This window comes from Elephas maximus, chromosome 25, assembly GCF_024166365.1.
Source record: "Elephas maximus indicus isolate mEleMax1 chromosome 25, mEleMax1 primary haplotype, whole genome shotgun sequence".
NCBI classification, from domain to species: domain Eukaryota; kingdom Metazoa; phylum Chordata; class Mammalia; order Proboscidea; family Elephantidae; genus Elephas; species Elephas maximus.
Window position 1 is genome coordinate 61,808,032 of NC_064843.1, and position 21,873 is coordinate 61,829,904.

Genomic DNA, 21,873 nt, shown 5'->3' on the forward strand with positions numbered 1-21,873 from the left:
ATTTAAAAATACGTAACACTTTTTAGTAGAATTTCTCCCATGGCTAAGAGTTTTTGTAATTTCAATACATTTTAAAATAAGGCAACAAAGTAATCAGTTAGTAATTTGGAGTCTTTTTTTTTTTTTTTTTTCTAAATCAAAGGTTTATGACCAAAAGAATAAGCAATGGAATTGCCCTTGTATAACAGTAATTCTTGCATAGACACAAAAATGCAAAATAGATAGGCAGATTAGATAGACAGACACACAGACAGACAAGGTTTTCACAAGAGAGACTGCTAAGGCCAATACAGAAGGCCCAGGGCAAATGCCACACCTAGTACTTGGGAGTGGGAGAAGGGGTGAGAAGAACAGGGAGGAAGGTGTGAAATTAGAATACTTTAAGTACTATAAAAATGATGAGGCTAATTACTTGGATATATTTCCTTAATTTCTTTCTTAAGATTATGTAAAGCAAAGAGATCACTGGGACCATCACACTTTTTTGTTCCTTTGATAAACAGATTTTGTCAAGCTAATGCTGTGGCTGCTCCTAAAATATAAACAGCTCTTTCTTAAATTAAGTAGAGACAGACCATGTCCATGAAAACTGGGGGATCCTGACCAATAACTAATTTACAGTCATGTAAAAATGCATGCATCTTTATTTGGTACCCACTACTTCTCTACAATCCTACCTTCTGCTTTTACTTCTTAGTTATTCTAGCATATATATCTTTTGAACCCACCATAAATCCTTTCCAAAAGGGCATTTCAACAAGTACACAAAACATACATTGACAGCTCTCTGAAACTTGCATCTCCACTCTCTGCCCTTAAGGCTAGGTGGCACTCACCCTGTAGATGTAATCCAACAAGGGGGCTCTGGCTGCGTGCTGTTCCTCCAGGAGGGCTGTTGACACTGGGAGAAGAAGGGCTGCCACCGGCAACGCCATGCACCAGTCCAACAGGCAGAGGAGCAGAGAAACAATAAACTGGAAGAAAGACACAGCACCTTTACTGCGGTCTCTGCAACCTCACTATGTGCCATGTACACATCATTCCATTCAAAAAAAAAACAAAAAAACTACAGGGGAAACTCAGCTGATGTGCCACCTACCTTCTTATCTGCTTCCACTGAGGAGTACTCTGCACTTGGTAAAAGAAAAGCAATTGTGGCCACAAGGATCTGCATAAGAAATAAATCCCCAATCAAACAGTCCATAGTAATAATTTTGGAAGTCACAAGTGAAGAGTCCCAAGATGGCCTTCCAACTAAACCCTCTTGGTGGCAACTCACGGGAAGGTGATCAAAGCAAAGATATGTGTGACTGAAATTAGCAGAGCCCGGGGCCATGCTGATTTCCACTCCACCTTGTTGGTGGGGATCCCAGTGGGAGGCAGTGCTATTTCTGCATTCATTCCACATCCACCCTCAGTCCTCACTCCTTTCACACTGAAAATGCTCCTATTTAATTTTCCTGTAAGTCGCCCCACGTCTCCACCTGTTGTCTCAGTGGGGCAACATCCCTTTCATCCACAAAAGCATTCCTGTTTATATGCTAAATTATCTGGGTGCCTTAAAACCCAACTTTTTATTTTGCAGTATCTTATATTTCTATGTCCAAAGCTCCATTTCACTCTTGGTCACTCAAGGGCATATGTCCCTGAGAGAACAAAGTGATCTCACCAGTGAAATTTGTCTAGGGCTGAGAGAAAATAAATCAATATTGCTTCTTCTCTCTCCCTGAAAACCCACATGGGAACAAATCAAATTTCCTCGAAGAGCTCACCAGCGGATGTGTAAACAACAGGGCATGTTTTTAAAAGTGCAGCTGTAAAAGCTTCCAGGGATGGATGTGCCTTACCACTCAGTGCCTACACGATAGGGGCGGCCAGGTGAGGGCAGAGCACCCCCAGCGTAACCAGCCTCCAGAGCCTTACTGGTAAGACGATTCTTCCTGTTCCTTCTGTCCCTCTCCCCTACCCACCACCCCTACTGAAGTTATTACAGAAGTAATCCCATTATAGCTGGGTAATGAAGCTTAGGGCAGAAAGCATGATCCAGGGCTTTAGCAGGGGAGAGACTCCTGTTTTAGACAGCCCACCCTCCCCAAGGAGGGCATCCTTAACAGCTGCCTACTCCTTGCTGGAACCAACCAAAGCGCTCTCCATGAATGAAGCCCAACCTACAAAGGTCTCTTTGTTGGGGTTGCACCTGCCTTTCAAACTCCCCAAGTGTAGGACTCTGCCCTGGAATACTGGGGGCTTCTTTCCATACTGTCTGAAATCACAACTGAGAAGAACCTGTTCAATTTAATCTTAAAACAAATGAGTCATATGGCAATTTCGCAGCAGATTCTCTAACAATCATTTGAGTATCTATAATTAAATATCAGATGTAATGAAAAGGAAATGCTTATGTTTTAGCATTAGAGAAAAAAGACCTACCTCTGCAATTTTCCGAGGCAGAGAGGTTTCAAACATCTGAAGCTTTTCCCAGTAGGAAACCAGCAACTGAAGAACATCACAAGCTACTTGAGCCACAATTTTGTTAGGGAACTATTGAAGGAGACAAAACCCCAAACCAAATAACATAACTAAATATGTACATTATCCCTAAGGAAGGACCAAACAGTTCTTTCCAGGTTTCTTCCCAATCCATACAGGGTTACGTGTTTGTTTTGCATTAAATTGATGAAAAATACACCCTATTATCAGAGAGTTTATACATGATCACACCACCATTCTTCAGTTGTCTGTTATCAAGCCCAGCTATATTAACTCACGTAACATCCTATAGAAATAAGTAGCTGTCATTTAATCATTTTAATGTCAAAACCATAATTTCAAATGCCTTATTCAGATCACATAAATCATATTTTTGAAAATTAGAGGAAATTAAAATGTAATACATTGTTGGGTACCCACTATGTGCTGAACCTTCTACAAGAATTTTATTCAGTCTCTCACTGATAAGTCTTCATTAACAGCTCTGCAAGGTAGGTGTTATCTTCATTTTACACAGAGAGAAACAGGAATTGATCAAATGACTTTCTAGCCTATGAAAGGAAACTTAAACCATGCATGTAAAACACTAAGAAATGTGTAATATTAGAAACTATAAGAAAATAATTCACAAGTTAGAGCATATTTAATTACCTTGAGGGTGTACTTTAAGGTGACCACCAAGGTCTTTGGATGCTTCTATTCTTTGGAGAGGCCATGTCAAAGGGGCAGTACCTGCAAGAGCCCTTGGCTGTTTCACTTTTCCATGCTGGGACGCGTGAAAGGGATGTGGACACCCTGTGCTGCCCTTCCTGGCCAGAACCTAGGCCACATGCTATCCACATCTCATTATCTAGAGCAGAAAGGTTCGTCACTGATCCCATTTCCCTAGGGAAACCACTGGATACAAGGTTTAGTTATTTTCATACCAGGAGCTCCAAGCTATGTGACGCGGACACCCACTGACACTGACAGCATACAAACACCACAGAACGGCTACCTTTAGCGCTGCAGTGACACATATATAGGATAAGGAGAAAAGCAAGGGAAAGGTAATTAACTTTAATTCTACAGAATAAACTGTTACTGCCTGCCCCTACCTAAAAGGTACCATGTAAACCCATGGCAACTGCCAGAAATTCAGGCCAGTTTCGGAAGAGGACGTGGAACCAGAGATATCATTGCTGATGTCAGATGGATCCTGGCTGAAAGCAGAGAATACCAGAAGGATGTTTACCTGTGTTTTACTGACTACGCAAAGGCACTTGACTGTGTGGATCATAACAAATTATGCATAACACTGTGAAGAAGGGAATTCCAGAACACTTAATGGTGCTCATGAGGAACCTTTACATAGATCAAGAGGCAGTTGTTTGGACAGAACAAGGGGATACTGATTAGTTTAAAGTCAGGAAAGGTGTGCATCAGGGTTGTATTCTTTCACCATACCTATTCAATCTGTATGCTGAGCAAATAATCCAAGAAGCTGGACTATATGAGAAGAACAGGGCATCAGGATTAGAGGAAGACTCATTAACAACCTGTGTTATGCAGATGACACAACCTTGCCTGCTGAAAGTGACAGCCTTCAGTACGGATTGCACCTCATCATAAAGAAAACAAAAATCCTCACAACTGGACCAATGAGCAACATCATGATAAACAGAGAAAAGACTGAAGTTGTCAAGGATTTCATTTTACTTGGATCCACAATTAACAGCCATGGAAACAGCAGTCAAGAAATCAAAAGACGCACTGCATTGGGTAAATATGCTGCAAAGGACCTCTTTAGAGTGTTGAAGAGCAAAGACGTCACCCTGAAGACTAAGGTGCACCTGACCCAAGCCATGGTATTTTCAACTGCATCATATGCATGTGAAAGCTGGACAATGAATAAGGAAGACCGAAGAAGAACTGACGCCTTTGAATTGTGGTGCTAGCGAAGAATATTGAATATACCGTGGACTGCCAAAAGAATGAACAAATCTGTCTTGGAAGAAGTGTGGCCAGAATGCTCCTTAGAAGCAAGGGTGGCGAGACTGCGTCCTACATACTTTGGACATGTTGTCAGGAGGGATCAGTCCCTGGAGAAGGACATTATGCTTGGCAGAGTACAGGGTGAGCGGACAAGAGGAAGACCCTCAGTGAGGTGGATTGACACAGTGGCTGCAACAATTAGCTCAAGCATAACGACGACTGCAAGGATGGCGCAGGACTGGGCAGTGTTTTGTTCTGTTGTGCAGAGGGTTGCTGTGAGTTGGAACCGACTCGACAGCACCTAACAACGACAAAACCCATGGCAAGAGTGTCTGCACAAAAGCGACTCTTCCAGTCTCACTCTGGCCATCCAGACCCCAGATGACCTCACCTCCACCAGCCTCTCTCCATCCCTCAAACACTCTGGGTTATTTCCACCCCAGAGCCTTTGGGCCTGCTCCCAGCTTCGCCTGGGACACTTGTTCCTCAGGCTCAACATGGCTAGCACTACTACACCTTTCAGACCATCTCCTCCATGAGGACACCGTGCCTATCCAGTGGAATTCTGCCCCACACCAGCTCTTCAGCCTTATCCTGTTCTCTGTCATGTTTTCTTGATAGTATTAAGGGCTATGGGAGCTGATCTTGGGTATCTGTCTGCTTGTTCTTTCGTGTGTTTATTTCCCTGCATATTTTGTTTACACTAAAATCCCTAATACCCAGCACAGCCCCTGAAAAAAAGGCACGGTGTGTCTGAGGAGAAGGTGGAACCCGGAGGGGCTGGAAGAACATGAGTGATCATTGGAAGTGTCTCTGCTGCATGACACTGGCCAAGTCATGGGGCAGAAAGACAAAGCTGGCCTGGCTCTTCACTCAGGAAGTAACATCAGAGGGAAGCGATGAGAAGAGGGTAGTGGGAGACAGCACGGGGGCTGTGGGCAGACAACAAGGAGGCCAAGTTTTGGCTCTGGAGCCTTGAACAAGTTCCATCACCCTCCTGCACCACCATCGATACAATAAGAACGCTTATCTCACAACCGTGAACTTCCACAAAAGCAGGGGCACAGTGCCTGGCAGAGACGAGGCCTTTGCTAGTTCTGAAGGTAGAAGTGACAGCAGTGCTAATTGTTATGGACTGGATTATGTCCCCCCAAAATATATGTTGTAAATCCTAACCCCTATGCCTATGGTTTTAAGCCCATTTGGGAATGGTTGTCTTTGTTATATTAATGAGGCAAGATTAGTATAGGATGTATCTTGAATCAGTATTTTTTTGAGATATAAAAGAGCTTAAACAAGTGAGCAGAAGAGAGATTGGGGAAGATTGAAGCCAAGCCACATGAAGATCTCCAGGGAATCAAGAAACAAGTTGAAGAGACAAAGACCTTCCCCTAGAGCTGACACAGACAGAAAGCCTTCCTCTAGAGCCTACACCCTGAATTTAGAACTCTAGCCTCGCCTCCTGAACTGTGAGAAAATAATTTGTTTGTTCAAGCCATCCACTTGTGGTATTTCTGTTATAGCAGCATTAGATGACGAAGACACTGTCACCACTATACCTAAGCAGGAGCCAGGAAAGGGCTGGCAGGCTCTGAGTTTTGGTTTTGGACGCAGCCTATCAACCCATGTAAAAGCTCAGGTGTGGCTACAATGTCACACCGATCTGCTTTTTGGTATGTGGTCATGGGCAAGTGACCCAATTTCTCTGGGCCTGTTTCCTTGGGCGTAAAATGGGGATTGTGACATCTACCGTATAGAGCTTTGGTGAAGACTGACAAAAGCATTTAGACAGTTTACCATTAATCTGGCCCAAAGAAAGTGCCCAGTAAATGGCAGCTCTTCTCTCCAGCAAACAAAGGAAGAAGGATGTCCTAGAAGTGCTCAAGGTTTAGTCCCGATGTGGTAAACACTTGAGGACCTCTGGCTGGAAGCTGTCAAAGCCTCCTTCTGGGCCTGCTGTAGAGGCCAGGGCATGAAAGCCCACACTCTTGGTACTCCCCTCGACAGGTAGCAAGTGTCCTTCTTGCTCTAGGAGGCACCCAGCCACCAGAGGAACCCCATTTGGCACCAGGGCTTGGTCTGGAAACACCCAGGGGCTCTTGGTGGGGAAGCAGCCTTCTGTGGCCTCTCCTGGGAATCTCATGTACATTCAACATAGTTTTCAGAAAAAGAGATTTGAATCACAACCTCTCTGCGATGAAGGGGAAAACAAAGATTGTTTCAATACCTGGGTTATAGCTTAATGTCAAATAAGCATCACAAATTGGCAATACCTTCAGAGTTACACCTATCACATTGATGGCCTCTTTCACCTGCGGATGGCTCGTACGTTGTGCGAGTTCTTCACAGATCCATACCCCGAGAGAGCAAATGGCAATGCATCTTTTTAAAAAGAGGAAAACTATCATGAAACTTAGGATATTTCCTAATAAGAAAATATTTTGAACGTTTTCATACAAAATAGCAAAACTTATAGTTAAGTACATTCATAGAATGTCTTATTGAGAGAAAAGATTTTTAGGACAAATAGAAATCTTGATGCTGGTTAGTACTTAACTAATGAATCAAATGCATATTTTCTGTTAACTGTCATATCACTTATTTTGTTATTTTACCACATTTTATTATTCTGAGACATTTTTGAGGAAGAGTAAAAAAACATGGGTCTTAGAAAATTGTTGACGTTTTTAATTGAGCTTGTAATTGTTTTCCTTACAATAAGATGCTCAACACGTACTACAAACATAAGACAAAACCTGTATTTTACTTTAAAGCATATTTGAATGCAACTTTCAAAATAAATTTCAGTTACATTTTTAATCAGCACAGTCCTTTAAAAATTACCTTTCTGAACCATAAATCAATTTTAAGTGATAGTACTCTTTGGAACTGATATTCTCCACTATCTTTCATAATGATGTAAAAATCACCTTCCTGTCCATTTTCTTTTAATGCTGTACATAAAGTTAAAAAACTTGCTGCCAAACCTATTCGCTTTCAGAACAAAACCCAAAAACCCAGTGTCATCGAGTTCATTCTGACTCATAGTGACCCTATGGGATAGAGTAGAACTACTCATGAGGTTTCCAAGGCTGTAAATCTTAATGCAAGCAGACTGCCACATCTTTCTCCCATAGAGTGCCTGGTGGGTTCAACCTGCTGAACTTTTGGTTAGCAGCCAAGCACTAAACCGCTGAACCACCAGGGTTCCTTCTCAGAACAAGAGGACTCCAACAACTACTTAGAAACATACATTAGACGTGATCTTAGATGCAATCTGCACGTGCTGCTTGTTGTAATAAGAGGACAAATCCAATGCCAACCAAAGCATACACGTTGCTCAGAACTCCACACTCAAAGTTCCTTTGTATTTAGTATCATTCAGCAGTTACAAGCCATGCAGTTTGAGTATGTTCTGCTGTGTGTATCTTCACCAAACTTAAAATAAGTAATTAAAAAACCCAATACTCTGAGATTTTAGTACCATATCTCATTGGATTCTCACCTCTTCAATCAGGATGAATGAACTGCTTCACAAGTTTACTTACATGGATTAAAAACCCCTTGAGGACATGTCGCCTTCTACCAAAACTTATTCAGTAAAAGCAGTGCTACTCAGTTACCAGGTACGCCTGGCTTCTCTTTTTTTTTCCAGCACCAGCATTACAGAGGAGTTCTACACGGTTCTAACCCTTGGCTTTCTTTAGTGTATAGAATTATCTAAATCTCTCTCTTTTTTGCCTAATCCCTACTTTTATTCTCAATCTGGAAACTGCTCTTTACATTCTTAGTTTGCAGCCATTCCATGTACACGGTGTTCTTTCAGTAAGCATCTTTATTTTTCCCCAACTTAATTCAGACTATGAGTATTCAACTCAATAAAATCCACACAATTTGGAACTATGTGCAAAATCATATTTTCACCACTTTATAGTCTCTCTTCCTTTCACAGAGCTTCTTTTTCTTTGTGTGTATATCTCATGACTCAATGAAGGAATCAAAACAGAAATTAGAAAAATTTAGAATGAATTGATAAAAATATCACGTATCAAAACTTGTGGAACTAAGACGAAGTAGCACCTAGAAATTAAATGTTTATTTTTTATAGAAAGGCTGACAATTAATACATTAAGTATACAACTTAAAAAGCAAGAAAAGAAACAACAGGCTAAACATAAAGAAAATAGTAAAGAACAGAAGGTAGGAAATGAAAACAAATATTGAATAGAGAAGTTGAAAAAGATAAATCTATTCTTTGAAAACGCAAACACAACTGACAAATCTTTGCTAAGACTAATAAGAAAAATCTGAGAATACACAAAAAAAGTCAGAGATTAAAAAGTAGATATAACCACAGAACTTACAGAGACAAAAGTTAATAACATGATAATACAGAAAACATGTATGCCAGTATATTTAAAAACTTGGATGAAATGGACAAATCACTAGAAAATTTTAGTTTATCAAAACTACCAAAAAAAAAAAAAGACAGAAAATCTTAATATTCCTAAAATCAATGAAGAAAACAAGTCAACGGTTAACCTTCTCACAAAGAAAATACCAGGCCCCTGTTGTTTTACCATCAAGGTTTACTAAATGTACAAGGAACATTAACTCTAACTTTACGAAAACTTTTCCTAACTGAAGAGAATGAAACAGTACTCAACTCATTTTGTGAGACCATATAACCTCGTGACCAAATCTGATGAGGGCAGGATGGAAAAGAGAAATGGCAGGTCATGAGACCAATGCAACTTTCCCAAACAAAATACTAGCCAAACCAGTTCCAGCACTGTAGAAACCAAGTTGGGTTTATCCCAAAATGCAAGGTTAGTTTAATATTAGAAAACGGATGATAAACTTATAGCTTCTGGTAACAGCAGACTAGGTAATTTAGACTAAGCCATTCGCTGAAGATAACTGAAGAAGTCAGACAAAGAAACAAACAAGCACCCTAAAAACTTTAAAGTCATTAATGAGCTACCAAGACTGAAGAAAGATGGGCTGCTACCTTGGGATGAGCCTGGAGACAGAGCAGGGTGCAAGTCAACTCCCAGGAGCAGCAAAAGGAGGAGCTGGGCTTCTGGAGACCTTGCCAGGACTGGGGGCTGAGGCTCTGAGACTGGTATTCCCCTCCACCAGTACTCCCAACTTTGGGCTTTGCCTTGGAAGGAAAGGCAGGGCCTTTTCATCAAGTAGGTGGTCCAGAAAAACCTCATATCTTGGTTGCAGGCTGCTGGCAACCTCAGATGTCTGCCAGAAGCAACCAAAATATCTCTAGATACTGCCAAATGTCTGCTGCGGGACAAAACCACCTCTGGTCAAGAACCATTATCCTACAGGTGCACATTATTATCAGTTTTTGGTTTATCTTTCCATTTTCTTTCTTACTGAAAACATCAGGGAATACATACGTATATATTTGTAATCTTCCTTTTTTTACACAAAAGATAACACACTATATAATCTTGTGTACTAACTTTACTTAATAGTCATGCCATTCTAAACAATCAAGTAAAGCAGTTTTTTTCCGACATAAGAGTAACAGGGAAGCATACGCGTATTTTAACTTTAACTGTTTACACATAAATGTGTATCTTAAAATTCTAAAATAGTTTACCTTCTATTCAACATTTACCTTGCACATTCATTTGGCTCCTCTGTGGCATTCTTCAGTAAAATATTTATGAGGTAACACTAAAAACACAAATTAAGTAAAATAAAAGCTTAGTCTCACACTTGGTTCCCCGCACATTCTGACCATGCTCCAGGCAGCCAGGAGCTCCTGAAGGGTCATGGACCTTGAAAGGCTTCACCAGGGAGAAGCAGAGAGGAGGGAAGCACACAGCAGAGGGTGGGGGCAGCATGATGGGGGTCTCAGCAGCTCCCTGGCAACGGAGCCATCCCAGAGGACAGCGTATCTGGGTACACAACGAAAACCTAGCAAAGCAAATGAGATTTCCAGGTAGAAAAATCTCAGTTCTTTTTCACTTAATTGGAAACATCGCATTATATATTGTAATCATGTATTTTAGATACTCATTTTGGGGTGTGAAAGCATTTTTGCTAGCCCCAAAGTCATTTGAGGAGAGAAAAATGTTTACTTTTCATTTATTCAGGAAATAATCTGGAATTTCAAATTACCGGTAGTATTTAATCAGGCCAACAATGGGATTGAACAATTATTTTTTTTAAGTTCATTTGCTTTGTAATGCAGCATAATTACGCCAATACAATTAATGCAGAGGATTGCTCATTACATAATTATGATCCATGGGAGTGATAAACATCTAATGAAAACATCTGAAGAAAGTAATGACAGTTCTAGCTGCAATATGCCCTGAGCCTAATACGTGTATACCACCTGTAAACCATTACTGAAACGTGTAAGGTACACAGCGAAACTTCAGGGATGAGTAGGCCAATCCGTAATAACGGAAGTGGTAACCGTACACAGAGAGGGGCGGACTACCCCATCAGCGAGGTACGGACGGGCTTGCTTATGCTTGTTTATTAACCTGTAGTCCACAATTCCACATGGATTTCACCACATGAGGTGTGGTGAAAAACAGATGAAACCACACACTACAGATCAGTGAGTAAACACAAGTAAACCCGTACGTACACTGCTTACTGGTTAATCCGCCCCTGTGTACAGCATTTTCTATAATTACAAAATGCTAAACTTGAGATTCAGTAAAGCGGATTATTACCTTGACATCTTCGGTTCCTGTGACGACCTCGTTAACTTCCGGTACCGACTGCAGCAGTGGGACCTCCTGGTAGGTGTTTGGAAAGCAGACAAGAGAACCGAGAATGGTGAGGGCTTCAGAACGAGGGGCCTGTACAAAGAAAGTGAAACACATGCATTTTTATAAACTAGAAACTTCAGATAAGGGACAAATGACGCCTGGTTATTTCCCCCCAGGTGAATATTTACACAAAGAGGTTTGCCTGAATGAAAAGGCACATTTCCAATGAATGGAAAATATCACTACACTTGGATGTAAACAAGGGCTGTAAAAACTGGTCTGCAGATTCACTCAGACAGAAAGGTAAATGACTCAGTTATGATTGTTTGAAAGTACTTTTTTTAGCTTTAATGTTGTTGACAGAGCAGTGAAAAAGAGTTAAGGAAAGTTCATAATGAAGTGAAGTTGGAGGTAACTATCACAAGGTAGGGAAACAGAGAAGTCACCACTGACCAAATTTCCTGCATTTCATCAAGAACTATTTTCTAAAATAATATATAGCATATGACATCTGGAGCCCTGGTGGTGCAGTGGCTAAGAGCTCAGCTGCTAACCAAAAGGTCAGCTGTTTGAATTCACCAGGCGCTCCTTGGAAACCCTAGAGGGCAGTTCCACTCTGTCCCATAGGGGCACTATGAGTCGCAACGCACTCGACGGCAATGGGTTTGGTTTTTTTTGGTTAAGTGATTCTGTATCTCACTAGATGTCATACCCAAAACCGGGATATGAACTGCCAACCTTCTGGTTAGCAGACGAGCTCTTAACCACTATGCCACCAGGGCTCCAACATAATCATTTGGTTGCCTGTTATTGGAATTAGGAATATTATTAAAGGAAGTATTTCACTAGATTTCAATTTTAATTCAGCCAACACTGACACGCAGCTGTGATTAGCAAAGAATGGGGGCAGGCATGCAGATTACAAAGGTATGTCATCCATTCACCCACCCATCTGTCCGTCCATCCATCCATGGCCCTAATACATATGCGGTTCTCACTCTGTGCTGGATACTGTTCTAAGTATTGTATACACATTTCCTCACCGAATCCTCTCAACAGCCAACCTATGAGGTGGATACTATTATCATTTTCATTTTACAGGTGAGACAACTGAGGCTCAGAGAAGTTTAGTAACTTTACAAGGTCACACAGCTCATAAGTGAGGCACAGACCCTGGATCTGAACTCAGGCGACCTAACTCCAGGGGCTCCACTAGGCCTATATTGTTAAGCACTTGGGATATGAGATGGAACAGAACTTCCATCCCTCAGAGATGGGAGCTTCGTACATGGGTGGGGGAACAGAGGCAAATGAGCCGTTAAATACAATGAAGCATGTGCTATGAGAGCCGAATATGGTGTAACACAGGAGTCAAGTACATCCATCTTTTACCCAGCTTGGTTCTTAGAAACACACAGGTAAATCAAAGGCATAAAAACAAAACAAAAAACCAAACCCACTGCTGTCTAGTCAATTCCGACTCATAGTGACCCTATAGGACAGAGTAGAACTGCCCCATAGGGTTCTCAAGGCTGTAATCTTTACTGAAGCAGACTGCCACATGTTTCTCCTGTGGAGCAGCTGGTGGGTTCAAATCTCCGACCTTTCAGTTAGCAGCCAAGGGCTTAACCACTGAGCATCCAGGGCTCCCAAAGAAAGGCACAGAGATGGATATTCTATTGGAGCCCAAATGAGGCAGCAACTAGTTCTGCTCCGATGGTGAGACAACACTCAGCTGCTGCTAAGAGCTGTGCAGGGTGGGCAGGAGTCGGCCAGGCAGGTGGGAGTGAATGAGTGAGGGATCCGGGGGGGTGAGTAGGCAGGAGGCACATCTCAGCAAGAAGGAACGACAAAGGCACCCAGGATTCCATGGACTGTAAGAGCCCCTGCGCACAGAGCCAGAGAACATGCGTGGGCGGGGGGCGGTGTCCTGGCTGAAGGAGTCTGGGAAAAAGACCGGGGCAGGCTGGGAGGGGACACACAGACCACATGGCAGGCGTTCTCATCTCTGAGTGGGCATCAGACCCTGAGCCTGGGCAAGAGTGTGGTGGCGAGTGGACACTAACAGGTAGAAGGAATCGGGAGGTTAGAGAAATACAGACTAGGCAAGAGTGGGCACAGCTCAGAATGGAGCAATGGCATCGGGGACGGGGTCACTATATCTTGAATGTTTTATTTCATTTTTTAATTCAAAAGTCTGAAACTACTACCACAAAAATGTTAGGAACTGCCAAAGCTGGGCAGTGGGCACATGGTGTTTTGTGACATGGCCTCCAAAATGCACAGCCCAATGGTCATCTTCCATCCTGAGCTCACCCGGCCTTAACCATTTGCACCATTCACTGGATGCTGAACATCAGAGCTTAATAAAATAAAGAATTATTATAGCTTTATTCAAAGAGTGTAATAAATCTGGATTATTTTCCTAAACACTAAGCCTATAAATAGTGAACCCCAATTTACAGATAAGGGAAATGAGGCCTACATGCCTATACTGCCCAAGGTAGATAACTAGTACGAGGCAGCACTGGAATTGAACCCAAGTCTGACTCTACTAAGCCAGTGGGTCAAGAATGGTAAGGGGACTGCAGGCAGAGGGGGCTGCCTGGGCGAAGGTGGTGTAGTGAGTGATCTGCTGTAGTTGGCGGCCTGTGTGCAGTTCGGTCAAATGGCAGGAAGCAGGGAAGAAGAGGGAGGTACAAGCCACTGCTGAGTCTGGCAAGGGCTGTTCATGGTGCCCACTGTGGCCCTACAATAGGATCGGAGCTTTCTATTGAAGCAAATGAGAAATGATGCCCAGTTCCAACTGGTAGGGTAACATACTCACTACAGGTTTCAGCTCAGTATGGTGAAGGGTGCATAGGGTGCCTTCAGGGATAAGGGAGAGACTGTGATCAGAGACCTAGGAGATAGACTGCTGTGAGGCCTGGGAAGAACATGACAAGGACCTCAAGTCAGTCAATGACAGTGGGGGACGGGGTGGGGGGGTGCTGGAGAGAGAGAGAGAGAGATAAGAGCATGATCCCTAGGCTTGATGTCTGCTTAGATACGGGACCTGAAGGAGACATTTAAAGCCACCTCTGTGCCGAGGGCTCAGGTGACAAGATGATGTGGACAGCAGGAGAAAGAAGAGGCTCTCTAGTAAGCTGTGCTGTGCTGGGGGAGAAGCGCCTAAGAGCATCCAGAGAGAGGGTTCAGGAGACAGCTGGACAAAGGGATCCACAAGACACCGGTCCCCTAAGGCAATAACAGATGCTAAAGGGGAAAAACAAGGGCTCCAGGGAAAAAGCCGTTGCAGAAACATTTGGCTAAGCACAGTTAAACTGGAGCCTTAATACGCTAATGTGTACTGTGAATTTCTAAGAGAGTAAGTGCAGCTCCTCAGGGCTACCTATCAACAACCACCACCCCCACCATGGAGTATCCTGGGGAATCAGGGTTCCCAAGAAGACTTTCTGAAGTCTGAGACAATAATATGGGATCCTTTTCCACTCAGAGGCACTGAAGCCAGGGAACAAATTCCATTTCTGAAGAACACAGGAAGAGGGAAGCAATGCTGGCCACCGAGGCCAGAACCCTGCAGTGGAATGGACAGACCACAGGAAGAGGCTATCACAGAGATTTAGGACTGAAGCAGTGTTAGGCGTAGAACTAGCAGGCATTAGTGTCTAATAGGTTATTTATAATAACCATTTCCCATTAATTTTCTTTTAATATTTATTTTAAAATACATTTTTAATAATTTTTAATTCAAGCTTTTATCGGAAAAAATGCACAAATCCTGAGTGTATGAGCAGAATGATTCCAAAGTGAACACACAGCCATATAATCATGCCCAGGTAGAAAAGGCACATTACCAGCCCTCCAGAAATCCCCTTTGTGCTCCTCCCACATTATCCCGCCCCACCCCAAGGGTAACTACCATCCCGCCTTGTGACCCCACAGATTCATTTTTAATCTGGCTTTTGAAGTTTATATAAACGGAATTATAGGGTATATATTCTTTTGTGTCTGACTTCTTTCACTCAATATCACACTATGCAACTGATCCATGCAGTTGCACTTTTATTGTATCTAATATTCTCCCTTACGTACACACTACAGTCTATCCGTCATGCTGTCGGTGGACAGTGGATTGGCTCCGGGTTCTGAAGGTTACAACAGCGCTGCTGAGCACAGGCTTCTACCCGTCTTCTGGCGAGCTGTGTGCGCCTGCATCTCCCTCACTGTCTCGGGGTGCAGACCGACAGCAGAGTACTTTAAACACATAATGAACTTGTACTGGCTAAGGGTTTGGACTGAACAAGTTGTGCCCCATCCATCCAAGTACCTCTCACCTTCCCCCTACAATTTTAAACCTCATTTAAACTAAAAGAGTAATTCAATTAATTCTAAAAGCTGGTGTTCCTTTATGTAGCTCTTACAGCTGCATGTTGTCATTCGTGGTCCCCTGTTCCCTACCTGTGCTTTTCAATGTTTTCTAAAATGTTTTGGAAGCCTACTTCAGTAGCTCATGCAGCCAAAACAAAAATACTAGCAGAGAATGTCCACTACGAGTGATATCTCTAGAAAGGGCTTTAGCTTTTTTCAGGAAGCTCTCTTAGCCAGTGATAAAAACTTTGGTCAAGAAGTATGACTTTCCTCCAAGATACTGTAATTTTTTTCAGTGTTGATTTGAATGGTTAAAAAGACATCGGCAGGTTCTTTGAGATTCGTTTTCTAAAAATCTAAAGTCTGAAAGTTGGCATATTCTTTACAAAAATACTATTAAGCAAATTCAACATTTTTCCCTTTTTTCCTTTACTTTTTTTCTTTGCTGCTCTCATTCTTCCCTTTGCTCCCTAATTCACCCTTAAAAGAAAATTTTAGCGCATGAAAATACCACCATGAAATACCAGCTATAAAAGTATAGAAAGCAAAAAAAAAAAAAAAAAAAACCCAAAAAACCAGTTTTACCCTTCACAGAAGGACTAAGTAGAGTGAAAAGCAACCACGTGTCGAGCAAAATCTGGGTTGCGGGGCAGTCCCATTGATTTCAAAACAAGTCCCTGGCAAGCAGTAATGCTAATTTATTGACACCATCTGAAGGGGCAAAATGGTTCTGAACAGACAGCAGTTGCCCAGAACACAAATGAGAAAGGCCTTTAATGCACCTGTCGAGGAGCGTTCTCTCAGAAGGCATCAGCCCATGGTCTTAAGAGCAGAGCAAGTGCGGAGCCTGCAGATGAATTCTTTTTGCAACCCTTAATACGCACTGAGTAGCCCACTTGTTTCTAATTTTCTAGAGTAAGAATTCTACCAGAGTTTCAGTAATGACACATTAACAGGAAAACCTATTCATTTTCCAGTTACAATTTTAGTGTTCTGACATTTTAACAGAATATTTTCTATGAGACTCTAATAACCAAGGTTTACTAAGACAATCATAACTGCTAGTGTACACTGAAACGCCCTCTACTACAGCCACCTATGTGTGTACCACCGTACAAGTGAAAATGCTAATAAGATTCTAAGCGACAAGCCCTGCTTCTCCTGTGTAAATGTGCCGAACTATTAGTGAGGATATGATTTCTCACACTTTGGCCTTTTGATGAAACGCCTTTCTAGGACCACTGTGTCATCTTATCCCACAAATTTCACACATCAGCTACCAGCATATCTATCCTGAGAGCCCAGTTTCACATTGCACTAATGAGTCAACACCTGTTAAGGGTACAGAAATCTGAGCCTTGTTAGGGACTGGGAAGCCTCTTGGGAGCCTGGATGCTGGGCATTGTCATACTTACCACCGACATGTCTGTACTGAGGACCCTGGCTGCAGCCGTGATGAAGTCCCCCATCAGCATGGAGAAGCCAGGCAAGCCCAGGGAAAAAAAGCGGGGTGGACAGTGCCTTACGATGGTATTCAAGATATCCTGAAAGGAAAGAGAAGCCACAACTGTAATTTACAAGGAAAAAAAGAATCCAAAGTAAAGAAGTCAGTTCAACTCTATGCATGGCCACTGCAGAATCTGAGAGCCCAGCAATTTTACAGTAAAAGGAGTACTGGGAGATGAGTTAGTCCAAGGGGCGGCGTTCCCACTTTACAGGCGAGAGAATGGAGACACCAAGCTGGAAGGTGACTTGTCTGAAACCTGAACTGTGACATCGGGACTAGACACTTCTGTCTTCCACCTAAAGGTGGGCTCCTTAGACAAACAGAGCAGTGCTGAGGGAGATGGAACCTTCAAATACCTCTCACTGAAACAAAGAATATATTCTGTCTTTAGCTTTCAATTCTCTCCAATTTTCAAGTTAAAGCATATTGTTAAAAAATCTTAAAGCAGGCAAGAGATGAAAATTCACACCTTTCAGGTAATTTTATGTGTGAAAAAATAGGACTATATGGAGTACTACGGTAATATTATCAGCAATATTCTGAGGTACCACTGGCAGCAGGCATGGCTCCGAGTACAAGTGTGACTGCAGAGTGCAACCAGAGTCTTGGGCACAGTGTGCCTGCGCACCTCATAGCCCTGCGTCTATAACGGCCCCTCGTTCCCTACTCCATTCCTGCCTGTGGCAGACCAGGGGCCACTACTGGACGGCTTTCATGCCATCCACAGCCAGGCCATATTTCTGGAGCAATCTATACAAGTATGTGTGCACAAGGGGGGATTGGTAAGAACACCACAAATTTCTTTTATTTGCAGGCTTTGGCGAGGCCCATCAATCAAACATACTGAAGTGCTATAGTTAAGTGACTTGTAACGACACAAACTACAGTTAGTCTCTGTATACAAGTAAGACGCAAAATTCGAAAAAAGATCTGGCTTCTTAGTTTCAGTGTGACTATTTAAAATAATTCTGATTTAATTCTATTAAATGGGAACAAAGTAGCGGTAACATGCTAAATTACAGCATGTGTACTTAAGTCCTTTGTAATAAAAATTACATAACTTAACAATTCAGTGTTCTTAAAAGATAATTTTTATGTGATCACAAAACTTTTTTCTTTCCCAAGTGAATACTTTTTTTCCTTAGCTACTAGGCTCATTTACTTTCTACAAATCATACTTTTTATATCCTTTAAAATGACTGTACAATGCTTAAACCAGTAGAGCTCACACATGGTAAATATTTTAGCAAATATTAAAGTTTTAGCTTTTAGCAGACTTTTTCCTGTACCAAAAAATAATATAATAAAAAATTTTTTTAAAAAGGAAGGAAGGGAGAAAGGAAAGAAAAACCCTATCACGCTGCTTCTAAGTTAATGTTTAACCTGCTTTAATCTCGTCCTTTGATACACTTCAGGGTCTGTATCAGCCAAGGCAAACATTCTAAGGGGACGAGCAGATGGATGATGCAGTTTAGAAAGTGTGTGGTAAACTCATGCTCCAAGAGCAGAACAAAAGATCCACCTTTTTCATAATTAAGCCTCTGATTAATGCCCTGGGCTCCTCACCACACACCTGTAATTACTCACAGAGGTACGCATTGTGCTGGGCCTTGTCTCAGGGTATCAGGCATCAAACTCTCCAGCAGCAGATGGAAGCATGTTTCTGTTGACATATGCTGCAATGAAAGGATTCGTGCAAACCTGGCTCACAAGGTAGCAGAGTGCCGTGCATTTGAAGATTAATAGTGCAAACCACCACGATGTTAACTTTGTTATGCTTGCATTAATTCCATCTGCTGAGATGAGGAACTCAAACTTGAACCTGGTGGGTTTTAAAAATCTTTAGCACATACTTAAATCAAGCCCTTTTTCACCACTGGAATTTACCAGTTTTCATTAAAAAATGTTCCTCTGGGATAAGTTTGTGCAGATTATGAACTAAACCTTTTAATAAGTTAAAGCCAGAGTTTAGAAACTGAATCCATTTTGCCTTATAGGACTCATATGTGAAAATGACCTGTCACATAGGGCGCTCAGAAAAAATTACTAAATTGTCACTGATGCTAAAGACAGCAGATATGTGTGTGGCCAGGATAAAGTCACACAGCCTCCCGTCTACTGGACCTTGGCCAGTCACTTCACCCGAACCTGTTTCTGTGGGCAAGAAGATCGGAAAGAGAGGGCAAAATAACAGATGGCTGGCCCACCCTTCCCTGCCACCCACGTGAAGACAGAGCCTGAGGAGCAGCAGCCCTGGCTGCAGTCACAGGGGAAAGACAGCACCCGGCAGGGCTGATGCGGGGGTTAAAAGAGGAAGCATACAGCCATTCAGCCACACTGCGGCCATACGCCTGCTTGCTTTGCTTATCCATGCTGAAACAGAACAGTCCAAAGATTACATCTCTGCTGTAGCATTTTAAAATTAGCAACAACGGTATGGTGCTCCAAGGACAGCAGCTGTACACCTCCCCCCAGAGGGACGCTTGTGACGCGCTACAATCAGTTCTAACTCATGACAGAATTCTTCTTCCACATTCCTCTCAATACATTAAGATCACAGCTGTCACTGGAATCTTTGGGGGAAAAAAATAAAAATCCAAAGATTGAAACTTTTTTCCAGCCTCCAGAGCTTTACATATAGACAGCACAGGACGACGTTCCCCAAACTTGAGTCGTTTGTGTACAAGGCTCATGCCTTCTGCTGTGTCCACATCCAAAGTGACCATTACTCACCTAACATACTTTTTGAAGTGACTCACTTTTAAGGACTTAAACAGCATTACCCTGGAACACCAGCATCCTTGTCATAAATAGAAAATAACCCTCACACCAATACAACACCCATAAAACAACACTACTGAATTTTTGCTAAATATTGTCTGTTGTTAAAAAGCGGCATTTGCAACATCAGGATGGGCTGAGAGAAGTTTTTGTATTGATTCCAGCCAGGTGGCTTCAGAGTCACAAAGGGCAGAGAGACCAGGACAGGGGCCAACACTCTCACCTGAGGTTTCGTGCTATTCAGTGCTGTGCCCTTGTGACCACCAGCTGGAAATGCCCCTGTACTTGAATTCTGACGTGGTGGAAAGAGCCCTAGACCTGGGGTTACGCATGTGACAGTAGGGAGATCACATAGTGCCTTGAGCTTCATGTTTCTCCTCCCCAAAACGAGATGGTAACTCCCTTAAAGAGTTCTACCTAATGGGATAGTACATGTGAAAACACGCCTTTATAAACTGCAAAGGACTGCATACAAAAAGCAAACAGAGTGACAATAATTTCTTTTTTTTTTTTTTTTTTCAGAAAGGGAAGGACTTTGATGTGTTTTACTTTGTGGATGGGTTGGGTTAGGTTTACTTTGTAGAATTCAGTGAACTATTATTTTGCCGGTATACAGAAAGAATATTTAAAAACATTTCAAAGGTGGCACGAATAAGCCTCTTAGGTTACACAGAAATTAAACAGCTCTAGAAATTAACACTCTCAGATAACATCCTTAGCAAAGCACTACACCAATTAGTCATGGTGTATATAATTTATAAGGCAAACGATGAAAAGAAAACAGGAAAATGATCTTTTTAGATTTTCCAGGTTCCATTCTTCTAAAGAGTCCTAGACGCTTATCCCAAGTGAGCCTGATACCAAAATTAGTTTCTTTTCCATACTCTAAACAGACTAAACAATTAGTTAATAAAAAAATGGATTTTAATAAAGGAATTCAGCTTATTCTTGAAAACTGACCAGTATAAAGCACAGACAGATGCTTTTGATCAAAGGAAATAAAATTCATTCTGCAAAATGCTGTAATACAGGGCATAGGCCACCAAACTAATATTCTTCCTCCTGGTTTTGGTTAAAAGTCCCTGTACCACCTACAGATAGAGTGTCAAAATCTAGATTCTAAGATGATAATTGTAGATCTGTAGCTTATCAAAGGATTCAGGTTTATGAGAAAGTAACTGCTGAGGACATCTGTCTCTTATCATTGATCTTGCAAAAAATCAGGTAATTCAAATAGAGGCGTGTTAGTTCCTCCCCTCAAAGCACAGTTCTATAAACACAAACCATGTTCAGTCTGGTAAATGAATCGCTTTAATTGAATGCTATGTACACAGTAACTGGAAAAACCATAAGTGAGAAGAAAAACTTATGGTAATGTCAACAGAAATTGGTTTATTCATTTTGCATGGTGTTGTTCCTTTGGTTCTCTTATAATTGACCTTTAGAACGATAAATGTGTAAAATAATTTTGTTTATTGTGGCTCCAAACCTTCCACCAATTACACAAAATGAAAATTTAAAAGGAAGGATTCATTCAGGAAGCATTTCCATTGTGTACATAATTGCACAGCTATAATTTAGTGCTCGTGTTGTTATGGAAAATAAAAAAAAGGACCATTACGGGCCATTTCTATTCAAATATTGCACAGTGGTGTCAAAAATGGGGGAAAATGTTCACTTGAAAGCAGTTTAAAATGGGTTAACCCTGTAAACAAAAACATTTCAATACAGTATTCTACAAAATAACAAATGTTCAAGAAGGCGCCATCCTTCAAACGGTATTAGAAATGTTGCAACTGTACTTTAACACCAATTACATATATATTATTCACTTAATATTTGTTCTCAGCCCAGCAGATGATGGTTGTAACACAATAGCCAGCCATCTGTCTCCCTGACTTCCTTGGTAAGACTCGAGCCTGCTCCTCAAGAGCAAACAGAGCTGGGGATTCTACCTAAAGTCAGTCACTCCCTCCATGAGGCCAAATAGAATCGTTG

The 21,873-nt window shown here is 41.9% G+C and overlaps 1 protein-coding gene across 6 annotated transcripts in view; it reads right to left on the reverse strand.

The window, feature by feature from the left end:
• RALGAPA2 (Ral GTPase activating protein catalytic subunit alpha 2) overlaps window positions 1-21,873 on the reverse strand; it is a 459,903-nt gene that overhangs the window by 208,853 nt on the left and 229,177 nt on the right. For 5 of the 6 annotated variants that reach the window (XR_007515412.1, XM_049869401.1, XM_049869403.1 and 2 more), the window contains 7 exons: window positions 17,003-17,131; window positions 11,178-11,306; window positions 10,103-10,161; window positions 6,738-6,846; window positions 2,431-2,541; window positions 1,100-1,168; window positions 837-974 (listed from right to left, as the gene is read on the reverse strand). Coding sequence is in view for 5 of the 6 variants with exons in the window: in XM_049869401.1 (XP_049725358.1) it covers window positions 837-974; window positions 1,100-1,168; window positions 2,431-2,541; window positions 6,738-6,846; window positions 10,103-10,161; window positions 11,178-11,306; window positions 17,003-17,131 (744 nt within the window). In the remaining variant the exon portion in view is untranslated. The remainder of the gene's footprint in view (window positions 1-836; window positions 975-1,099; window positions 1,169-2,430; window positions 2,542-6,737; window positions 6,847-10,102; window positions 10,162-11,177; window positions 11,307-17,002; window positions 17,132-21,873) is intronic. The other variant, XM_049869400.1, reaches the window with a different exon arrangement.